This window comes from Tilletiaria anomala, assembly GCF_000711695.1.
Source record: "Tilletiaria anomala UBC 951 chromosome Unknown K437scaffold_21, whole genome shotgun sequence".
Classification (NCBI taxonomy): domain Eukaryota; kingdom Fungi; phylum Basidiomycota; class Exobasidiomycetes; order Georgefischeriales; family Tilletiariaceae; genus Tilletiaria; species Tilletiaria anomala.
In genome coordinates, this window is record NW_013547001.1 from 64,385 (window position 1) to 78,689 (window position 14,305).

General features: G+C 58.8%; 6 protein-coding genes across 6 annotated transcripts; 3 read left to right on the forward strand and 3 right to left on the reverse strand.

Annotated features, from left to right (window-relative positions):
* Positions 1 to 101: 101 nt before the first annotated feature.
* Positions 102 to 2,942, reverse strand: K437DRAFT_255248 (uncharacterized protein). Its single transcript, XM_013388904.1, has 4 exons — positions 1,741 to 2,942; positions 1,111 to 1,677; positions 947 to 1,037; positions 102 to 865 (listed from the first exon to the last, which is right to left on the reverse strand). Exons 1-4 carry the CDS (start codon positions 2,796 to 2,798, stop codon positions 173 to 175), a joined length of 2,409 nt encoding a protein of 802 aa, XP_013244358.1. The 5' UTR covers positions 2,799 to 2,942; the 3' UTR covers positions 102 to 172.
* A 177-nt stretch (positions 2,943 to 3,119) lies between these two features.
* Positions 3,120 to 5,552, forward strand: K437DRAFT_255249 (putative diacylglycerol acyltransferase type 2b). The gene is made up of 8 exons (XM_013388905.1): positions 3,120 to 3,648; positions 3,721 to 3,825; positions 3,919 to 4,075; positions 4,169 to 4,536; positions 4,674 to 4,776; positions 4,850 to 4,946; positions 5,033 to 5,123; positions 5,234 to 5,552. The coding sequence occupies exons 1-8, from the start codon at positions 3,377 to 3,379 to the stop codon at positions 5,298 to 5,300; spliced, it is 1,260 nt and encodes a 419-aa protein (XP_013244359.1). The 5' UTR covers positions 3,120 to 3,376; the 3' UTR covers positions 5,301 to 5,552.
* Positions 5,553 to 5,771: 219 nt separating this feature from the next.
* K437DRAFT_262044 (uncharacterized protein) lies at positions 5,772 to 8,245 on the reverse strand (the record flags this gene model as incomplete). The annotated part of the gene is made up of 2 exons (XM_013388906.1): positions 5,772 to 7,742; positions 7,838 to 8,245. 2 exons carry the CDS (start codon positions 8,243 to 8,245, stop codon positions 5,772 to 5,774), a joined length of 2,379 nt encoding a protein of 792 aa, XP_013244360.1.
* Positions 8,246 to 8,340: 95 nt separating this feature from the next.
* K437DRAFT_76544 (uncharacterized protein) lies at positions 8,341 to 8,828 on the reverse strand. Its single transcript, XM_013388907.1, has 2 exons — positions 8,780 to 8,828; positions 8,341 to 8,756 (listed from the first exon to the last, which is right to left on the reverse strand). Exon 2 carries the CDS (start codon positions 8,713 to 8,715, stop codon positions 8,437 to 8,439), a length of 279 nt encoding a protein of 92 aa, XP_013244361.1. The 5' UTR covers positions 8,716 to 8,756; positions 8,780 to 8,828; the 3' UTR covers positions 8,341 to 8,436.
* A 1,046-nt stretch (positions 8,829 to 9,874) lies between these two features.
* Positions 9,875 to 10,099, forward strand: K437DRAFT_222258 (putative 50s ribosomal protein L33; the record flags this gene model as incomplete). The annotated part of the gene is made up of 2 exons (XM_013388908.1): positions 9,875 to 9,983; positions 10,050 to 10,099. Coding segments are annotated over 2 exons (159 nt in total), but the record flags the coding sequence as incomplete, so codon positions are not given.
* Positions 10,100 to 10,287: 188 nt separating this feature from the next.
* Positions 10,288 to 14,207, forward strand: K437DRAFT_255252 (uncharacterized protein). Its single transcript, XM_013388909.1, has 2 exons — positions 10,288 to 11,587; positions 11,681 to 14,207. The coding sequence occupies exons 1-2, from the start codon at positions 10,593 to 10,595 to the stop codon at positions 14,025 to 14,027; spliced, it is 3,342 nt and encodes a 1,113-aa protein (XP_013244363.1). The 5' UTR covers positions 10,288 to 10,592; the 3' UTR covers positions 14,028 to 14,207.
* Positions 14,208 to 14,305: the final 98 nt, after the last annotated feature.

Sequence of the window (14,305 nt, forward strand, 5' to 3'; positions counted from 1 at the left end):
TGTCGGGGATGTTTTCGTAATTCCGGTGCTTTATTATCGCCAAACTCCCGAAGCCAGGGTTTGCACAAGCTTCAAGGCTGTAGGCAGGATGCGTGATTAAGGTCAGCACCGCTCTAGAATACCTATGCTACAAATGAAGGAGAATACATACGCCGAGCACAGGTCCATCTGATTATTTCCCGCCCTTTTTCTTCTTCCCCTTTGCCGGAGGCCCGATCGCGACATCCCCTCCTACGAGCTCTTCGGAGCCCTGGACCTTCTCCCTGGCTGAGACAAAGAACATGAGATCGCGCATCTGCTCCTCCAGATCCACTACTTTACTCTTCATTGCCGAGCCTTCCTCCTTGAGGATCTCGACATGTTTCTGCAGGCCTTGGCTGATACTCTGCTCAGCCTGCAGGTCGCGCTGCAGCTTGCGCGCCTGCTCGACCGCCTTCCCTGCCCGGTTCTCCGATTTGAGTCTGTCCGCCTCGAGCGTGGAGCACAGCGACGTCGTGCGGTGCACTTCCTCACGCAGCTGTGCAAGCGCCGCGTCCGCCTTGCTCACACGAGATGTGAGCGCCTCGTCGCGCTCGACCATGTCATCCAGCTTGCTCTGCAGGCCGTGGATCTTGTCCTCATAGTAAAAGCGCTGCGACTCGAGCTGCGAAGTCAAGAGGTAGCTGTACTCGAGGCCGATGGACTCAATCTTGTCGGACGAGACCATCTCCCCCGATATTGCTTGGCTATAGCTGCCTTTGCCTGAGGGCGTATTACCAGTCGACGATGCGGATGGTAGCTCAACCAGTTTGCCGTCCGTCTTATTCTGGATCAGCCGATGGACATAGCCGTCACCTGCATAGTCCCACACGCGTTGCGTCTCGAGCTGGGAGGGCAATATCAAAAAAGAGATCAGCATGTGCATCCTCTTCTAGGATCATACCAGGTTCGGCGCATCTTTGCTCACCTCGAGACTGTACAGATGCCCCGTCTCTATGTAGTGCTGATGTGCATGGCCAGACTTGTACCTTCCGCATCCGACCGAAGCGCAAATGAGGCTATATCGCAAAACAATACGACCATTCGCACTGTCAGCTAGGAAAGGCTGACCCATCCTCCTGAGCGACTCACCAGACCCAAAGGTCCGTCGTGGTAGCACAGACGGTGCAAGCACTCGGCATCGGTGCAGACTCATCATCTTCCTCGCCAGGTCTGCGCGCCAAAATGTGTCCGTAGGCTTGCCTGGTTTGCGAGTACCGACAGACGGGACACCTGCTGTCGGTCCATTTGCTCAGACAAGAGCAGTGGAAGGTGTGCTGACACGTGATGGTCATTAGGCCCGTCACGCTTGCGTCCATGCGCTCCAGGCATACGGGGCACGTGGGCAGCTCCTGCAGGAGGCCCTTGGCCAAGGCGTCCGATGTGGTTGCGCTGCCACGGCCGCTTTGTGCTGTCGTCGATGATTGGGAGGGGGGCATAACGACAGGCCACGGGTCAGAGTTGGTGAGGTTGGAGAACGCGTGTGACGGGAGCGAGGAGGAGGACGAGACGGTGACGCTCGTGACGTAGACAACTTGGCAGATCTGGTCTGGATGCATGGCATTGAATGGCTGACCGTTGAAGAGCTTGTGGAACTCTTCTGCGTCGCTTGCATCACGGAACTTGAGCAAGATCATCGCACGGTTCGGCAGCGTTTCCCTGCAGATTAGCCAGAGCAATCAGCACGTGAAAATGCGAAAGAGGGATATGAGCTCGCTTCACCGGATCATCCGCAAGTGGCTGATTGCGTCGGCGGCGGGTTCGACGAAGGCAAGGAAGTCGGCAGCGGTCATGGCGGAGGGCATAGCAAGTACGGCCAGCACTGTTCCCAGTTCGCTATCCTCCAGCGTCTGAGATGACTCGGCGCTCGCAGAAGTCTCGCCGTCCTGCGCTCTGCTTTCATGCTGCGGCTCAAGCATAGCCTCCTCGCGGTCCCGGAAAAGATGCACCACCCCAAATGCCACATCCGTGCTGCCCGTCTTGAAATTTCCCACTCGATTGCGCAAGGCGCTCCGATCACCATCCTCATCGTCCCTGGTCGAGAAGGTGCTTTTCTGATGGAACCGTGCTACGGGGGTGGGCGTCTCTGGCTGTGCCTGTGTGGATGGAGCTGGATTTTTGGACGCAGCGCGCGGCCTCGGATAGGGGTGTGTATAGGATGCAGCTCCTGCATCAGACGCCGGCGGTGCTCGAGGCGCTGAAGACGAGGTGGAAGCTTGTGCCGGCTGCTGCGCGATTGGCGCAGAGGCGGCGGTGCGAGCGCCATTTCTCTTTTTGCTAGTTGATGAACAAGATGCGCCACCGCTGTGAAGTTGCAAGTCTGACATTTCTACAGGGAGCGATTGCGTCAGATGGTCTGCCCAGTCGATCGCAATCGGCCCGAAGCGCTGGTCGATGGGAGGCTGCGGGCGCTGAGAGCTATCCGCGTGTGCCGCCGCCGGTGGAACTCGACGCGGAAGGTCTGAAAGCTGGCCGCCACGATCTCTGCGACGCTGCTGTCGCACGTGAGGCAAGAGGCCAAAGATCTTCAGCGTGGCTTGCCGCGACACCGACGGCGAGGCCGGCGGGAACGGGGATGATGGAGGGACGAGGTACGTGCCCGACTGGCGCAGCTCGGCCAGTGCTTCGCGCCAGTCGTCAGGGAGGCAGGACAGTGGCGGAGCAGCCGTTCCGGAGATGCGTTCGCCGTCTGGTCCGCTGTTGTCGTAGAGCGCCAGATGGATGCGGTAGGTGGGCGGCGATGCGGCGGCGTTGGAGTTCGGCGAGGTGGCAAGGTCCATGCTTTCTCACCAACCGGTATCAGTCTGTTCAACGAATCGAGGGAACAGCCGGGGACATGGTGAGAGTAGTGTGCAGAGCTACTGTTGGTGAGTATGTACACTCTGGGACCCAGCTGCGTCTGACTCTTGCTTGCCATAGGCCGGCTTCCCGAGCTGGAGAGTGGGGAAGCCAAGAAAAGATGATCGATGCAATATTGGCTGGCTCGAAAGCGGCATAGGTTCCGTTTCGACTTCCGAATTCCCGGGTGTTATTCAAGTTTCACATGAGATCTCGACTTAACAGGGACGTGGTCAGTGCGCACACCACACAGCACACAAGCACACCTCACTCCCTGTATAGGACCATGAAAGGCCGTCCTGATGACAATGCCCATCCTTGCCCAAAGAAGGCTGTTGGCGATCGATCCCTCGCGTGGTGGAACGGTGAAAGCTAGGCCTTACTGCTGGACGACGACCAGGCCCACGACCGACTTCGCCCTGTGGCTGTGGTCACCGATCGATAAACGTCTTGCTGCGAAGGGGCAGCCGATCGATCTTCTTGGCTCACGCCCGACCCTCTGCTGCTCCGCACCCTCGCCATGGCCATCTTCAGCTTCTGGAACCGCACCGAGCCTGCATCCGCGACGGCTGGCGCCCGCGCCCCCGCGTATGAGCCCGTCTTCTTGGACGCGGACGACGATGAGAAGCATGGCCGGAATGGGCACGCCGTAGATGCGCACAAAGGCGCAGTGGAAGGCTTGCATGCCAGCATCGGCGCTGGCGATGCCGCCCAGAGCGACGATAAGCAGCGTGCCGAGCGCGAAGCCGAGAAGGCCAAGGAGCGCGAGACGGCCAGGAGCCACTCTATTAGGTGTGTTTCGATCTCGATGGACGCAACGCAGACGTGGGCCGCGCTGACTGTATGCGTGACACGTGCCTCCAGATTCGCACCGCTCTCCATCCCACGGCATCGAAGACTGCAAACCACTGCCGTCCTCCTCTGGGAGATCTTGCTCCCGTTGGGCCTGCTTGTGTTCTTTTTCCTGTGGTAGGCATCCCTGCATGCGTCAGCTACCTTACTTATGCTAGCACGATGCTGATTCTTTTGTTTCGACGTTGGCAACTGCCCTGCTTTCCCCAGGTCTATTCCTATCCTCTGGCCAGTCCTCTTTCCGTATCTCATCTGGGTCCTACTAGTAGACAGAGCCCCTGAGTCCGGTGGGAGGAGGGTGACCTGGGTCAGGCGTCTACCCGTGTGGCGATATTTTGCCGAGTACTATCCCGTCAGCTTGATCAAGGTGGGTCGCTGCTGCCTGGCAGGCCTCAGCGAGGAAGAAAACTTTTTCGTGCCTAACCATGCCTGCATTCATCCTTGGATATCCACGCAACAGACTGCCGACCTGCCTGCGGACCGGCCGTACGTCTTTGGCTACCACCCACACGGCATCATTGGCGTTGGCGCCGTGGCGAACTTTGCGACTGAAGCGACCGAGTTTGCGACGTCCTTTCCCGGCCTCCGGCCGCACCTGCTCACGCTCGCAACCAACTTCCAGATCCCCATTTTCCGCGACGTCATCATGAGTTTCGGCATGTGCTCGGTCAGCAAGCACAGCTGCGAACGCATCTTGCGCAAGGGCCCCGGCAATTGCATCACCATCGTCGTCGGCGGCGCGACGGAGAGCCTCAAGGCGCACCCGGGCACCGCAGATCTGACGCTCCGCCGCCGGCTGGGCTTCATCAAGATCGCCATACGAGCTGGGTGCGTGATGCAGTGACAAAGAGCGCACGCGCCAGCTGCCCCCCTCCTTCCTCACACCACAAAGTCGTAGCTTGCTGCTGACCTCTCATGCTGCCCACTCTTCGCCGATCCGTGGATGTATGCCCTCTTCTTGGCAGGGCCGATCTCGTCCCCGTTTTCTCGTTCGGCGAGAACGACATCTTCCAGCAGCTAAGCAACGAGAAAGGCACCGCAGTGTATGCATTCCAGAAGCGGTTCCAGGTGCGCATATGTACATCATCAGCCGTCTTGATTGGTGCAAATTTGTCTGAACCCCTCTTCGCCCCTTCAACAGTCGGTCTTTGGCTTCACTCTGCCCCTCTTCCACGGCCGTGGGATCTTCAACTACCATCTTGGCCTCCTGCCATATCGGCATCCGATCGTCAGCGTCGGTGCGCATCCAGTCCCTTCTGGCCCTGCTTTGCCCTGTACATTACTGACATCGCCGATGCCCTTGTGCGCACCCATGTCTGGGCAGTCGGTCGCCCGATACACGTCCAAAAGACTGCGAACCCCTCAAAAGAGATGTTGGAGGACATCCAGCGGCAGTACATTGACGAACTCATGCGGTGCGCGATATAACCCTGAACTGTTCCTCTTAGCTCTCACCAAGCCAAGGGATCATGCGCTACTCACCATCCGTGGCCTGACTGCTGATCCTCTACCTTTCTACCTACAGGATCTGGGACACGTGGAAGGACGCATATGCAGCAAATAGAACCAAAGAGCTCACTATCGTCGACTGAACTGCCGCCCTACAAGTGGACAATGTGCGTCCACTTGTTTCATTATCCCCCCAGGGCCCCGGCCATCCTCACCAACCCCCGGCCCACAATCACATCTCCTTCATTCATTCAAGGCTTCTTCCTTTCAGGAAAGGGCACCTGCGACTGCAATGTGATGCCCACTCCCCATCCCCTTCCCCGGCGCCCGCACCTGCGTCGACCGGCATTTCCTGTATTTCTAGATTCCTTGTTCACTCACAATTTGGTATTTGCAAATCTGAATCCTCACCCGTACTCCGTGCCGGTCCGTCAAGCCGACAAGATGATATGCCGACTGGAAAGGGCCTACTGCCTAGTAAAGAACTTGCGGAGAAATGGACATGTATTCAGGTGTGGCGCGAAGTACATGGAATCTGACCGCAGGGGGTATGGAGAGAGGACAAGGGGGATGTGTGGTAGAACCCTCTCTGCGACCGTCCACCCATCCAACGTTCAAGCGCTGGTCGGAGCCGTGGGCGAGGCGGCTGGGAGAGCGCTGAGGCTAGACGATGCCAAGCTCGAGGGAACAGCCGAGGCTGGGACCGGAGCGGAAGGCGCCGCAGGTAGAGGCAGGCTGCTGCTGAGAGGCGCGATGGCGGCGGACACCGGGGCAGCTGCTGCAGGTGGAGCAGGCGCAGAAGGGCCAGAGCTCGCATTGGACAGCTGGAAACCCTGTGAATCGATGCCGGCAGGGGTGAACTTCAGCGTGACTGTGTTGGTGTTGGCCTTTGCGGAGAGCGGAGCCGTGGTTCCCGGCGTGGAAGCGGTTCCAGTAACGGAGTCGTCGCCCTGAGTGCTGGTATCCGAGCCGGAGCTGCTGCTGTCCACATCGTCAGCGGCGGGCTCTGGGGCTTGACGGCGCGAAGCGGGAGGGGCAGGGGCAGGCGAGGCGGTGGGGAGCGGCGTAGTGTTGGGCGGAGTGGCAGATCCGTCCGTACTACCGTCCGCGACACTGGAAATGTTACCTGCCCATTCCTTGGCGTACAGCGGAGCAAGTGCGCCGGAAGATGGCGTGTAAGAGAAGCGCTGCGAGGTGGGCGTGTCCTGCAGGATCGTCGTGGCGTTGGCGCAAGGCTGCAGCTGCAACGGGCTCGGAGGTGTGGTGTTGAATGTGGCGCACCATGTCATCGGTTGGGATGAGGATGTGTTGAGTAAAGGAACAACGACCTTGACTATCATCGAGCCGTCACCGCTCCCGGAAGAGGCAGCCGATGGGTTGAACGGGGGCGCTGCAGATGCAGTTGCGCTAGACGCCATCAGAGTCTGCGCCGTGACGGTGGACGAATCGTCCGTGGGGACGAGCCAGATCTGCGTGCGTTCCGACTTGGAAGCCATCAGGCTGTAGCGGAAGGGAGCGCTGCCTGCTGGAGCGCTGGCAGGTGCCGGCTCGGCGTGGAGGACCAGCGAGGCAACCTTCTTGACGAGGCCATCGGTCGTATCAGTACCGAGCAGCAAGTCGCTGATCGTGACAAACCCGGGGATGGCGTTGAGCGGAGCAAGAAGGGGCTTAATCGCACCCGTGAGAAGACCACGTTTTTTGTGCTCGTGCGCGTGCTCGTGGATGTGAGCGTGGTCGTGGTCGTGATCGTGGTCGTGGCCGTGACCATGGTAGTCATGGTGGTCGTACCGGTGGTCAGAGTGAGAAGCACGCGCAGCAAGATCCTCAACCGTAGCATCACGTTTGTGCTCGTGAATGTGCTCGTGAATGTGCTCATGGTCATGGTCATGGCCGTGGCTATGGTCGTGGCCATGGCCGTGGTTGTGACCGTGGCCGCGGTGGTGATCGTACCAGTGACCAGAGTGCGGCTCGCGCTTCGCAAACTCCTCTACATCGATGCTCTGCTGGTCCATGGCCGGCGCCTCGCGCTTGTGCTCATGGATGTGCTCGTGAATGTGCTCATGGTCGTGGTCATGCTCGTGGCCATGGCCGTGGTCGCGGTGGTGATCATACCAGTGACCAGAGTGCGGCTCGCGCTTGAAGTGGACGTCCAGGAGGGCCGCCGGGTCGGGCTTCCAGTACCCGTAAGGTTCGCCAGCGCGCAGATTGGAGTGAGGGCTCCGCTTCTCAGGAGCATCGCCCATGGCCTCAGTGTCATCATCCCGCTTGATGTTGACATTGAGGAGCGAATCTGGGCGGTATGAATTCTTCCCGTAAACTTTGCCGGCAAGTATGTTGGCATACGAGTGCCTCTTCTCGTTGAAAGCCATATTGGTCTCATCTTCAGCAGGCCCAGCCACCTGGTCCTCCTCGGCGGCTGGAGCAATGACGCCGTCGCGAGCATTGAACTTGATGAGAGGACGGTTGGCAGAAATGATCCTCCCGCTGCTGGGCTGGTAGATGTATTCAGCCTTGCGGGAGTGTGGCTCGGGCTCGCGCTTGGCCAGGCCGTGGTGCTTGGCCCAGTGTTTGCTGTGGTGGGCAATCTATACGGAAGCGAATGAGGGCGCGGCGAGAGGGTGAAAGGAAAAATGTGGGTCAGATCTCGTTTCGCAGCAACATACAGAACATCTCAATTTACCTCCTCCTTTGTGTACTTGCGCCCCTTGTGACCGTGGTCGTGCACGTGGACATGTTTATGAGCATGGCCGTGGCGATGATCATGATCATGATCGTGTACATGAATGTGCTCGTGGGTGTGACCGTGGTCATGACCGTGACCACGCTTGTTTCGAACGCTGGCTTCGGCGCGACGCGCAAGCTTGGGCATGCTACGACGCGCGCCAGCGACGTTGACGGCCGAAGCAGCTTTGGGAAGCGGAGGCGAGTTGGTGCTGCGGACGAGCACCTTGGCCATGCGCTTCAGCGGCTGCTCCGTCTGTTGACCTGATTTCTGCTCCACAGTTGCCGGGCGGGCCTGCGCGGCGGAGAGGACGGCCAGCGTGGCCGTGAGGGCGGTGAGAGCGGTGTTCGAGCCGATGACGACCATGCTGTCTGCTTGTACTGGGGTCCTGGCTTTTCTTTCCTTTTAATGACAGGTGGTGAAAGAGGTGTGGTGGTCGTTGAGTTGGCGTTCAATCGACCGACCTGAGATTGTCAATTCTCCAGAGACTTGGGTATTGGGGCGGTAGGGAGGATCGGATAGGAGGCTTAGCTGTTGGAAAAATTGGACCGCTCGAGTCAAATAGGGCAGCGAAGCCAGTCGCTGTGGGGGGGAGATGGAAGAGCGAGGGTCCTTGGAATGCGAGAGGGTGTGCGAAGCCAAAATGAAAGTGGTTGCTTAGCTGTTAAGGCGGATAGGGTATGATGAGCACCAGGCCCAAGTTGAGAGGAGGGGAGAGACGGAGGAATGAAAGGGGTTGACGAGGAGGACAACAGAACGAGACAGACAGCAATGGTGGTGAGGGAAAGAATTGGAAAGGAAACTGGACGAAGTGTGGATCGAATATATACCGTCATGTTGGCCGAATGACATTGTCATCCCTGACGCTCGCTGCATGCTTTTCCACTTTCCCGTTCGGACTCTTTCCAAATTCGACCGCTGAACGACGGATAGCCAATCCGTGTTAGCCAATGTTCCACTCTGCCATGAGCGGAGCCTGCCCGGTCCTGAGCGCGCCAGTTGTGAGGAGAGCTGGGAATCATTGACGAGAAAAGTGACTCATGGCACGACAGCGCTCCGTGCGACCAAGATTATGTCTCGGAGGAAAGACTCTTGTGAACAGTGTGAGGCACCAGATTGCCTTGATGATCGGTCGTTCCTTGGAGGGCTCCCGGTCACTGAAGCGGCGGCACCAGTTGTCCACCCTAATTGGAAGCAAAAGTAGTCAGACAACCAGCGTGAAATTTGAGCTGCCCAATAGAGTCGGTGGAGCGGGGATTCGGAGGGCGCGTAAGTCTGTGGGTGAGCGGGCAGTAAGGTTCCGTCAGATATTGTGTGCGCTGCGGCCGTTGGGCAAGCCCGCGACGGCCAGCCGTTGGAACACGACTGCCACGCGGCCTAGCGACAACTCGAGAAATGACCCGCAGGGCGAGAGAGGTATCTATGGCCCACGATGATAATTCGCGACGTGCATGATGCTGTCGAGTGTGCATGGAAAGTCTAACAACGACCTGGGCTGTGTGCATGTAGTGTTCAGCTTGATGGTCGTTGTTAGTGAGTTGAGAAGGGGGGGGCGGTGGCCAAGAATGTGTGCCTGCGTACATGCGAGCCATGTATGGCGGCTGGAGGCGGCGTCGGCGTCTTGACTCTCTGTAAATCCCACCCGCAGCAGCACTTCGGCGAATTACTGCTTTCTTCATCTCCCGCCTCCCCGCGAAGACGCCAACAACTTGGCATACTGGAGATGGTGTTCATCGGGTGATAACGGCTTTCATCGCGCACCCTACCGAAGCGTGAGCTCGCAGACGATCAAAGATATCATTGGCTTCTCGACTAGCGCGCGAGGCTCGAGTAGAGACCTTGCCAAGTGTGCAAGGAGAGGAAATATGGCAGCCAAATCAAAGGCAAGGTAAGCACCGGTGGGAGCACACGCGACGCCGTTTTGTATACATCTCGTCTGTCCCTGAGACGATATCCTGACTTATCTTTTTCCAACTTTTGCATCGACTACATGGCAGAATTATCATTGCGCGACTGCTGAGTACAGCTGGAACCGGCTACCAATATACCACACGACGGCCACGGACAGCAGACAAGCTCGCCTTCATGAAGTATGACCCCAAGGGTGAGTGGTTTCTGAGCACCAACTCTTCTCACCCTCCTCCTGCTGACCCTTTTTTTCTCCCTGCAGTCAAGAAGCATGTCCTTTTTAAAGAAACGGGAAAAGGTGGCGGGAAATGAGGCACACATTTGAAAGCCTCGCTCTCCGAAGGAGGGAATGGCAGCCGAAAAGGACTCAGGCGTCAACTTCCTTGCTGCTCTTTGTGTTAATTGCTTTACACTGTATTATATCTGCAAGTTCGCAATCATCTGTCGACAACGTCTGCCGAGGATGTCCGCGACTCTTTATTCGTCTTAGCAAGTTTGGAGCACACTTGCGGCTGTCCAAAGAGACCTTGAGGACTCTGTAAAGGCGCCGCCTGGCTCTTCAACGAGCCCTCTGAGTGATGTGGCTCCACACAGAGAATGACAGTCTCCACGCGCAGCGCAGCAAACTCGTCCAGCCCCACAGGCAAAGCTTTGCTTTGATGTTCTTCCTTCCCTCAGCTCCATATGTTCCTCCCGCTCGCTGGTCATTGATTCATCTCGGTATTGATCACAACGCGGCGCCCTTGCCTCTTTTATAGAGGGAGCTTGCGTCCTTTCCGGGCGCCGCCAGCGAACAGTAGAAAGGATGGAAGCCGATCCCTGGTCGTCGTCGTCGCCCTGGGCCGAACCCGACGGAAACTCTGCAGCCGTGGTAGCTACGCTCCCAAGCTTCAGCGTCAGCGATGGCAGCGTAGCGACAGCAGATGCGCCGCGGTCAACAGGTGCCGACACTGTAGACTACAATGCTGCTCCGCGTTGGGGGCCAGCTTCGCCAGCATCTACCGATCCAATTGAGGGTGCGAGTGCATCTGCCACACAAGGTGGTGGACCACGCACCCCCAGCACGTCAGGCCTTGATCCACCGCAATGGGGCTCTATATCTCCTAGCAGTGATGCGAGCTATCCGAAAGCGAATCTGACGAAAGACGCAGCTTCCTGGTGCACTGCCGACGCACCACCAGCAACATCTTTCGCAACAGCAGAAGCGGTCCCGCGAAACACAGCGGACGACGCGACGCCGCCAGCGTCAGCGCGATCAACATACAGCACCGCAAGCTATTCTAGCGCCAAAGAGAAGGTCAACAGCACGAGTAGCACCGCTTCCCAGAGCGCAGCGCCTGCCAGTGCCGGTGAGGGCACATGGGGCTGCCGATCTTCCTCCAACGAACCCGCGTCTGCTACTGGGTCGGCGGCATCAGGATGGGCACCCATCAGAAGTCCCGGGTACAAATTTTCGTCCGCCTCATCACTGGAAAAGCAGGGCGGAGAGAGCACGTCTACGTCGAGCATCCCGCCGCGCCGAGCAGAGGAAGCACGAGGAGGGGACGGCGATGGATGGGGGGGCGAGTCGAACGCTTCGCTTAGCACTTCGTTCAATGAGATAGGGATAGCAGATAGTGGGTCTTCCAGGCTGACGCCCGTGAGTGCTGGCTGGGGAGGAGCACTGGGAGGTGGCGGAGAGGGGGTAGCAGACGGTGCGCTTGTGGATGAAGAGAGCCCCTGGGGAGCTCCTCCACCAGAGCCAGCTGCCGAGGCAACAGGCAGCCCAGGAATGTCGCCAACTTTGTCTTCCGCTGCTTTGTGAGTCGAGGCAATCAGCCCGCTTGGGCGGGCAATCTGGCAGCTTGGCGTCGCAATGTTGACACTAGGATCTTCCACTCCATGATCACACAGGCAAGCCGCCATTGAACGCAAACTAGCCCCAGAAAAGGCGCAGGGAGCCGAGAAGGGCAAGAAGCCGCCCCAGATCTCCGTGCCACCGATCGCGACAGACAACGACGGCGCGCAAGCAAGCGTCGGATCAGGTGCATCGACTCCGCGTGATCCGCAATCGGCGACGAGTGCTCAGCAGGCTACATGGCTTGCCCGCCTGCGCGCCAGCCAGAAGAGCACTACCTCGCCTCAAATAGGGCGCGCAAGTCTTGAATCAGATCAGGACAGCGCAAGGGTCAGCAAGGACGGCAGTGCGAAAAAGGAGGAGGGCAGCAAGAAGCCTGGCTTCGTGCAGACATCCAAGCAAGACGCAACGAAAGGCGCAGCGGGCATGATTTCCAGCTTAATTGCGTCGGCTAAGAAGGGCGTCGCGCCGGCTGCGGTTGTTTCTGCTGCTGACGAGGATGATGAAGACGAGCCTGCGCCGCAGACTGGCACGACTGCATCGTTTGCAAGCAACCCGGATTCTGCAAGGGACCTGCTGTCCTTCGACGACGAGAGCGAGAAGAAGGCGCGGGCGGCAGCCGCGGCGAACAAGATGAGACCGGACACAGACGAGCAGCAAACGGAATCGGTCGTCACGCGGTGGTTTGGCAGGTGGGGTGGCGGCAAGCGGGAGGACGCACCCGCGCACATCCAGGCCGGTGTCTCGGAGGAGTCATACGCGGATCGCCTCGAAGGCGCAGAGGGTCACCTTTCCCACGCCGACCTCGAATGGCTGGACAAGACGGCCCCGCAAGTGCACAGTGCTGGCGGGCAGCAGCCGTACTCGGCAGGGCCAGTAAGCAGGCAGGCGCCTGCTCCTGCTGGAGGCGCCGGCGCCTCCAGCAGCTTGTGCGTACCTGCTCGTCAGCAACAACCGCAGCGGTCGACGAGCGGTGGTACATCCACTTCGGGCTCACCGCGGGACCACTGGCTGACGATGGATAGCAACAACCACTCAGGTGCCAAGTCGCCTGCTGGCCCACAATTCGCCACGTCTGGCCCACATCGGCCGGTACGACTGGAGCAGGCGCCCTGTGCAAGCCACAACGGGCCGCGCGGCGCTTCAATGACAGGACCTCTCATGTCAAATGGTTACGCCAGTGCTCACAACGGCCCTTCTGTTGGGCAAGCACAACGTCTGACTCCGCAGTCTGCGCGCATCTCTTCGGCCGGCAGTGCGCAGAGCAGCGCGAATCTCTTTGGGGAGTTTCAATCGGAAACATTCTCGGATTGGAGTCCGGTACCAGCCAGAGCAGCTTGCATACAATCGCTGGAGCAGCATCATACTCACGCTACGCTTCCCGCATGTGTCGCGCCACCGTCTCACGCACCTGCCCAAGCGCGCTCCGATAACTACAACCTCTCTTCTCCCAACCCGCAAGGCCTGCGCACGCCAGCCTCCATAGTTGCATCCGAGTTCAGTCCCGCGCCATCGTCTGATGGGTTTGGCAGCCCGACTGGCCAGCTGATCGGCTGCAAAGGCGATCGCAAGCCGCCTGGCATTTTGGAGCAGCGGAACAGATTTGCAGGAGGACTGGATCCATATGCCAGCGTTCCTTTCGCGAGCGGCAGAGCCGGTACAATCGATGACGGTTTCGGGAAGGATTACAGGGATGACGATGATGATGATGATGTTGGCGGTGTACTCGGAGGCGGCGCGCCAGGATATCGAGACGAGCCTGCCATTGCCGACCCCCTTCCGACCCGATCGCGGCTGTCAACAGGTGCAGGGAGAATGTCGCAACCACCGCCAGCGCCAGCAGTGCCGACTCGCGCCAAAGCTGCACAACCAACTTTCAGTGGGCTTGACGATCTGTTAGGCGATATGTCTATAGAAGAAAGTAATGCCCCCGACGCGAGACAAACAGAAAAGAGCTCCAAAGTTGCTGCCGACGACCTGCTCGGCGACTTTCTCTGCAGCCCAAGGGCCACCGCGTCTTCTTCCTCACAGCCATACTTTACAGGCATTCCTCCGGAGAAGCAAACTCACGCCAGCCGCCCATCGGCCGGCACTGCGCTTGGTCCGGCACCGCCTGCACCGCCAGCCGCGATGACAAACAAAGGTGGGCCGCTCCTCCCTCCTCCGCCTGGGCAGACGCGTGCCGGTGGCTTGCTACCGCCTCCACCTGGTCGCGCAACAGCTGCAGTGTCGAGCCTTCTGAGCGGTCTGGGAGGGCAGCAGCAGACGCGCTCGTCGATAGACGTTGCTCAGGTGCAGTCGGATACGCAGTTGCAGCAGACACAGGGGAAGGCGAAGGCCAATGGCCCTTCGGCGGGTAGAGGGATGACGGCGGATGATCTGTCTTTCTTCGAGACGCTGTAGTTTTTCTGGTTTATAATTCGCAAGGGATAGGAGATAATTATTCAAGGGATCAGAGATAATATTTAGGGCACATTTGTGCTGCTGTGTCCCCAAGGGGAGAGCAGCGCTTTCTACGAGTACATGTTCTTTCAGGTGGTATATGCTACGCTTCACTTGGAAGTGGTCTATGGATCTGCAAAATATCGCGACTACGATCTATGGCTTGGCGTGAGTGCAGCTCGTACCCGACGTTAGCGGATGAACGTGTTGGTGGCCTGAATGCACCGCTCGTAGAATGC

What these genes read in the sequence shown, in the direction of transcription:
- K437DRAFT_255248 (XM_013388904.1), bottom strand. Translation starts at nt 2,798, where the DNA reads ATGGACCTTGCCACCTCGCCGAACTCCAACGCCGCCGCATCGCCGCCC. An exon ending in AGCCACTTGCGGATGATCCG is followed by an intron (nt 1,678 to 1,740) that starts GTGAAGCGAGCT and finishes GCTAATCTGCAG; the next exon opens with GGAAACGCTGCCGAACCGTG. An exon ending in ACGACGGACCTTTGGGTCTG is followed by an intron (nt 1,038 to 1,110) that starts GTGAGTCGCTCA and finishes TTTGCGATATAG; the next exon opens with CCTCATTTGCGCTTCGGTCG.
- K437DRAFT_76544 (XM_013388907.1), bottom strand. Translation starts at nt 8,715, where the DNA reads ATGACGGTATATATTCGATCCACACTTCGTCCAGTTTCCTTTCCAATT.
- K437DRAFT_255252 (XM_013388909.1), top strand. Translation starts at nt 10,593, where the DNA reads ATGGAAGCCGATCCCTGGTCGTCGTCGTCGCCCTGGGCCGAACCCGAC. An exon ending in ACTTTGTCTTCCGCTGCTTT is followed by an intron (nt 11,588 to 11,680) that starts GTGAGTCGAGGC and finishes ATGATCACACAG; the next exon opens with GCAAGCCGCCATTGAACGCA.
- K437DRAFT_255249 (XM_013388905.1), top strand. Translation starts at nt 3,377, where the DNA reads ATGGCCATCTTCAGCTTCTGGAACCGCACCGAGCCTGCATCCGCGACG. An exon ending in AAGATCGCCATACGAGCTGG is followed by an intron (nt 4,537 to 4,673) that starts GTGCGTGATGCA and finishes TCTTCTTGGCAG; the next exon opens with GGCCGATCTCGTCCCCGTTT. An exon ending in CATTCCAGAAGCGGTTCCAG is followed by an intron (nt 4,777 to 4,849) that starts GTGCGCATATGT and finishes CCCCTTCAACAG; the next exon opens with TCGGTCTTTGGCTTCACTCT.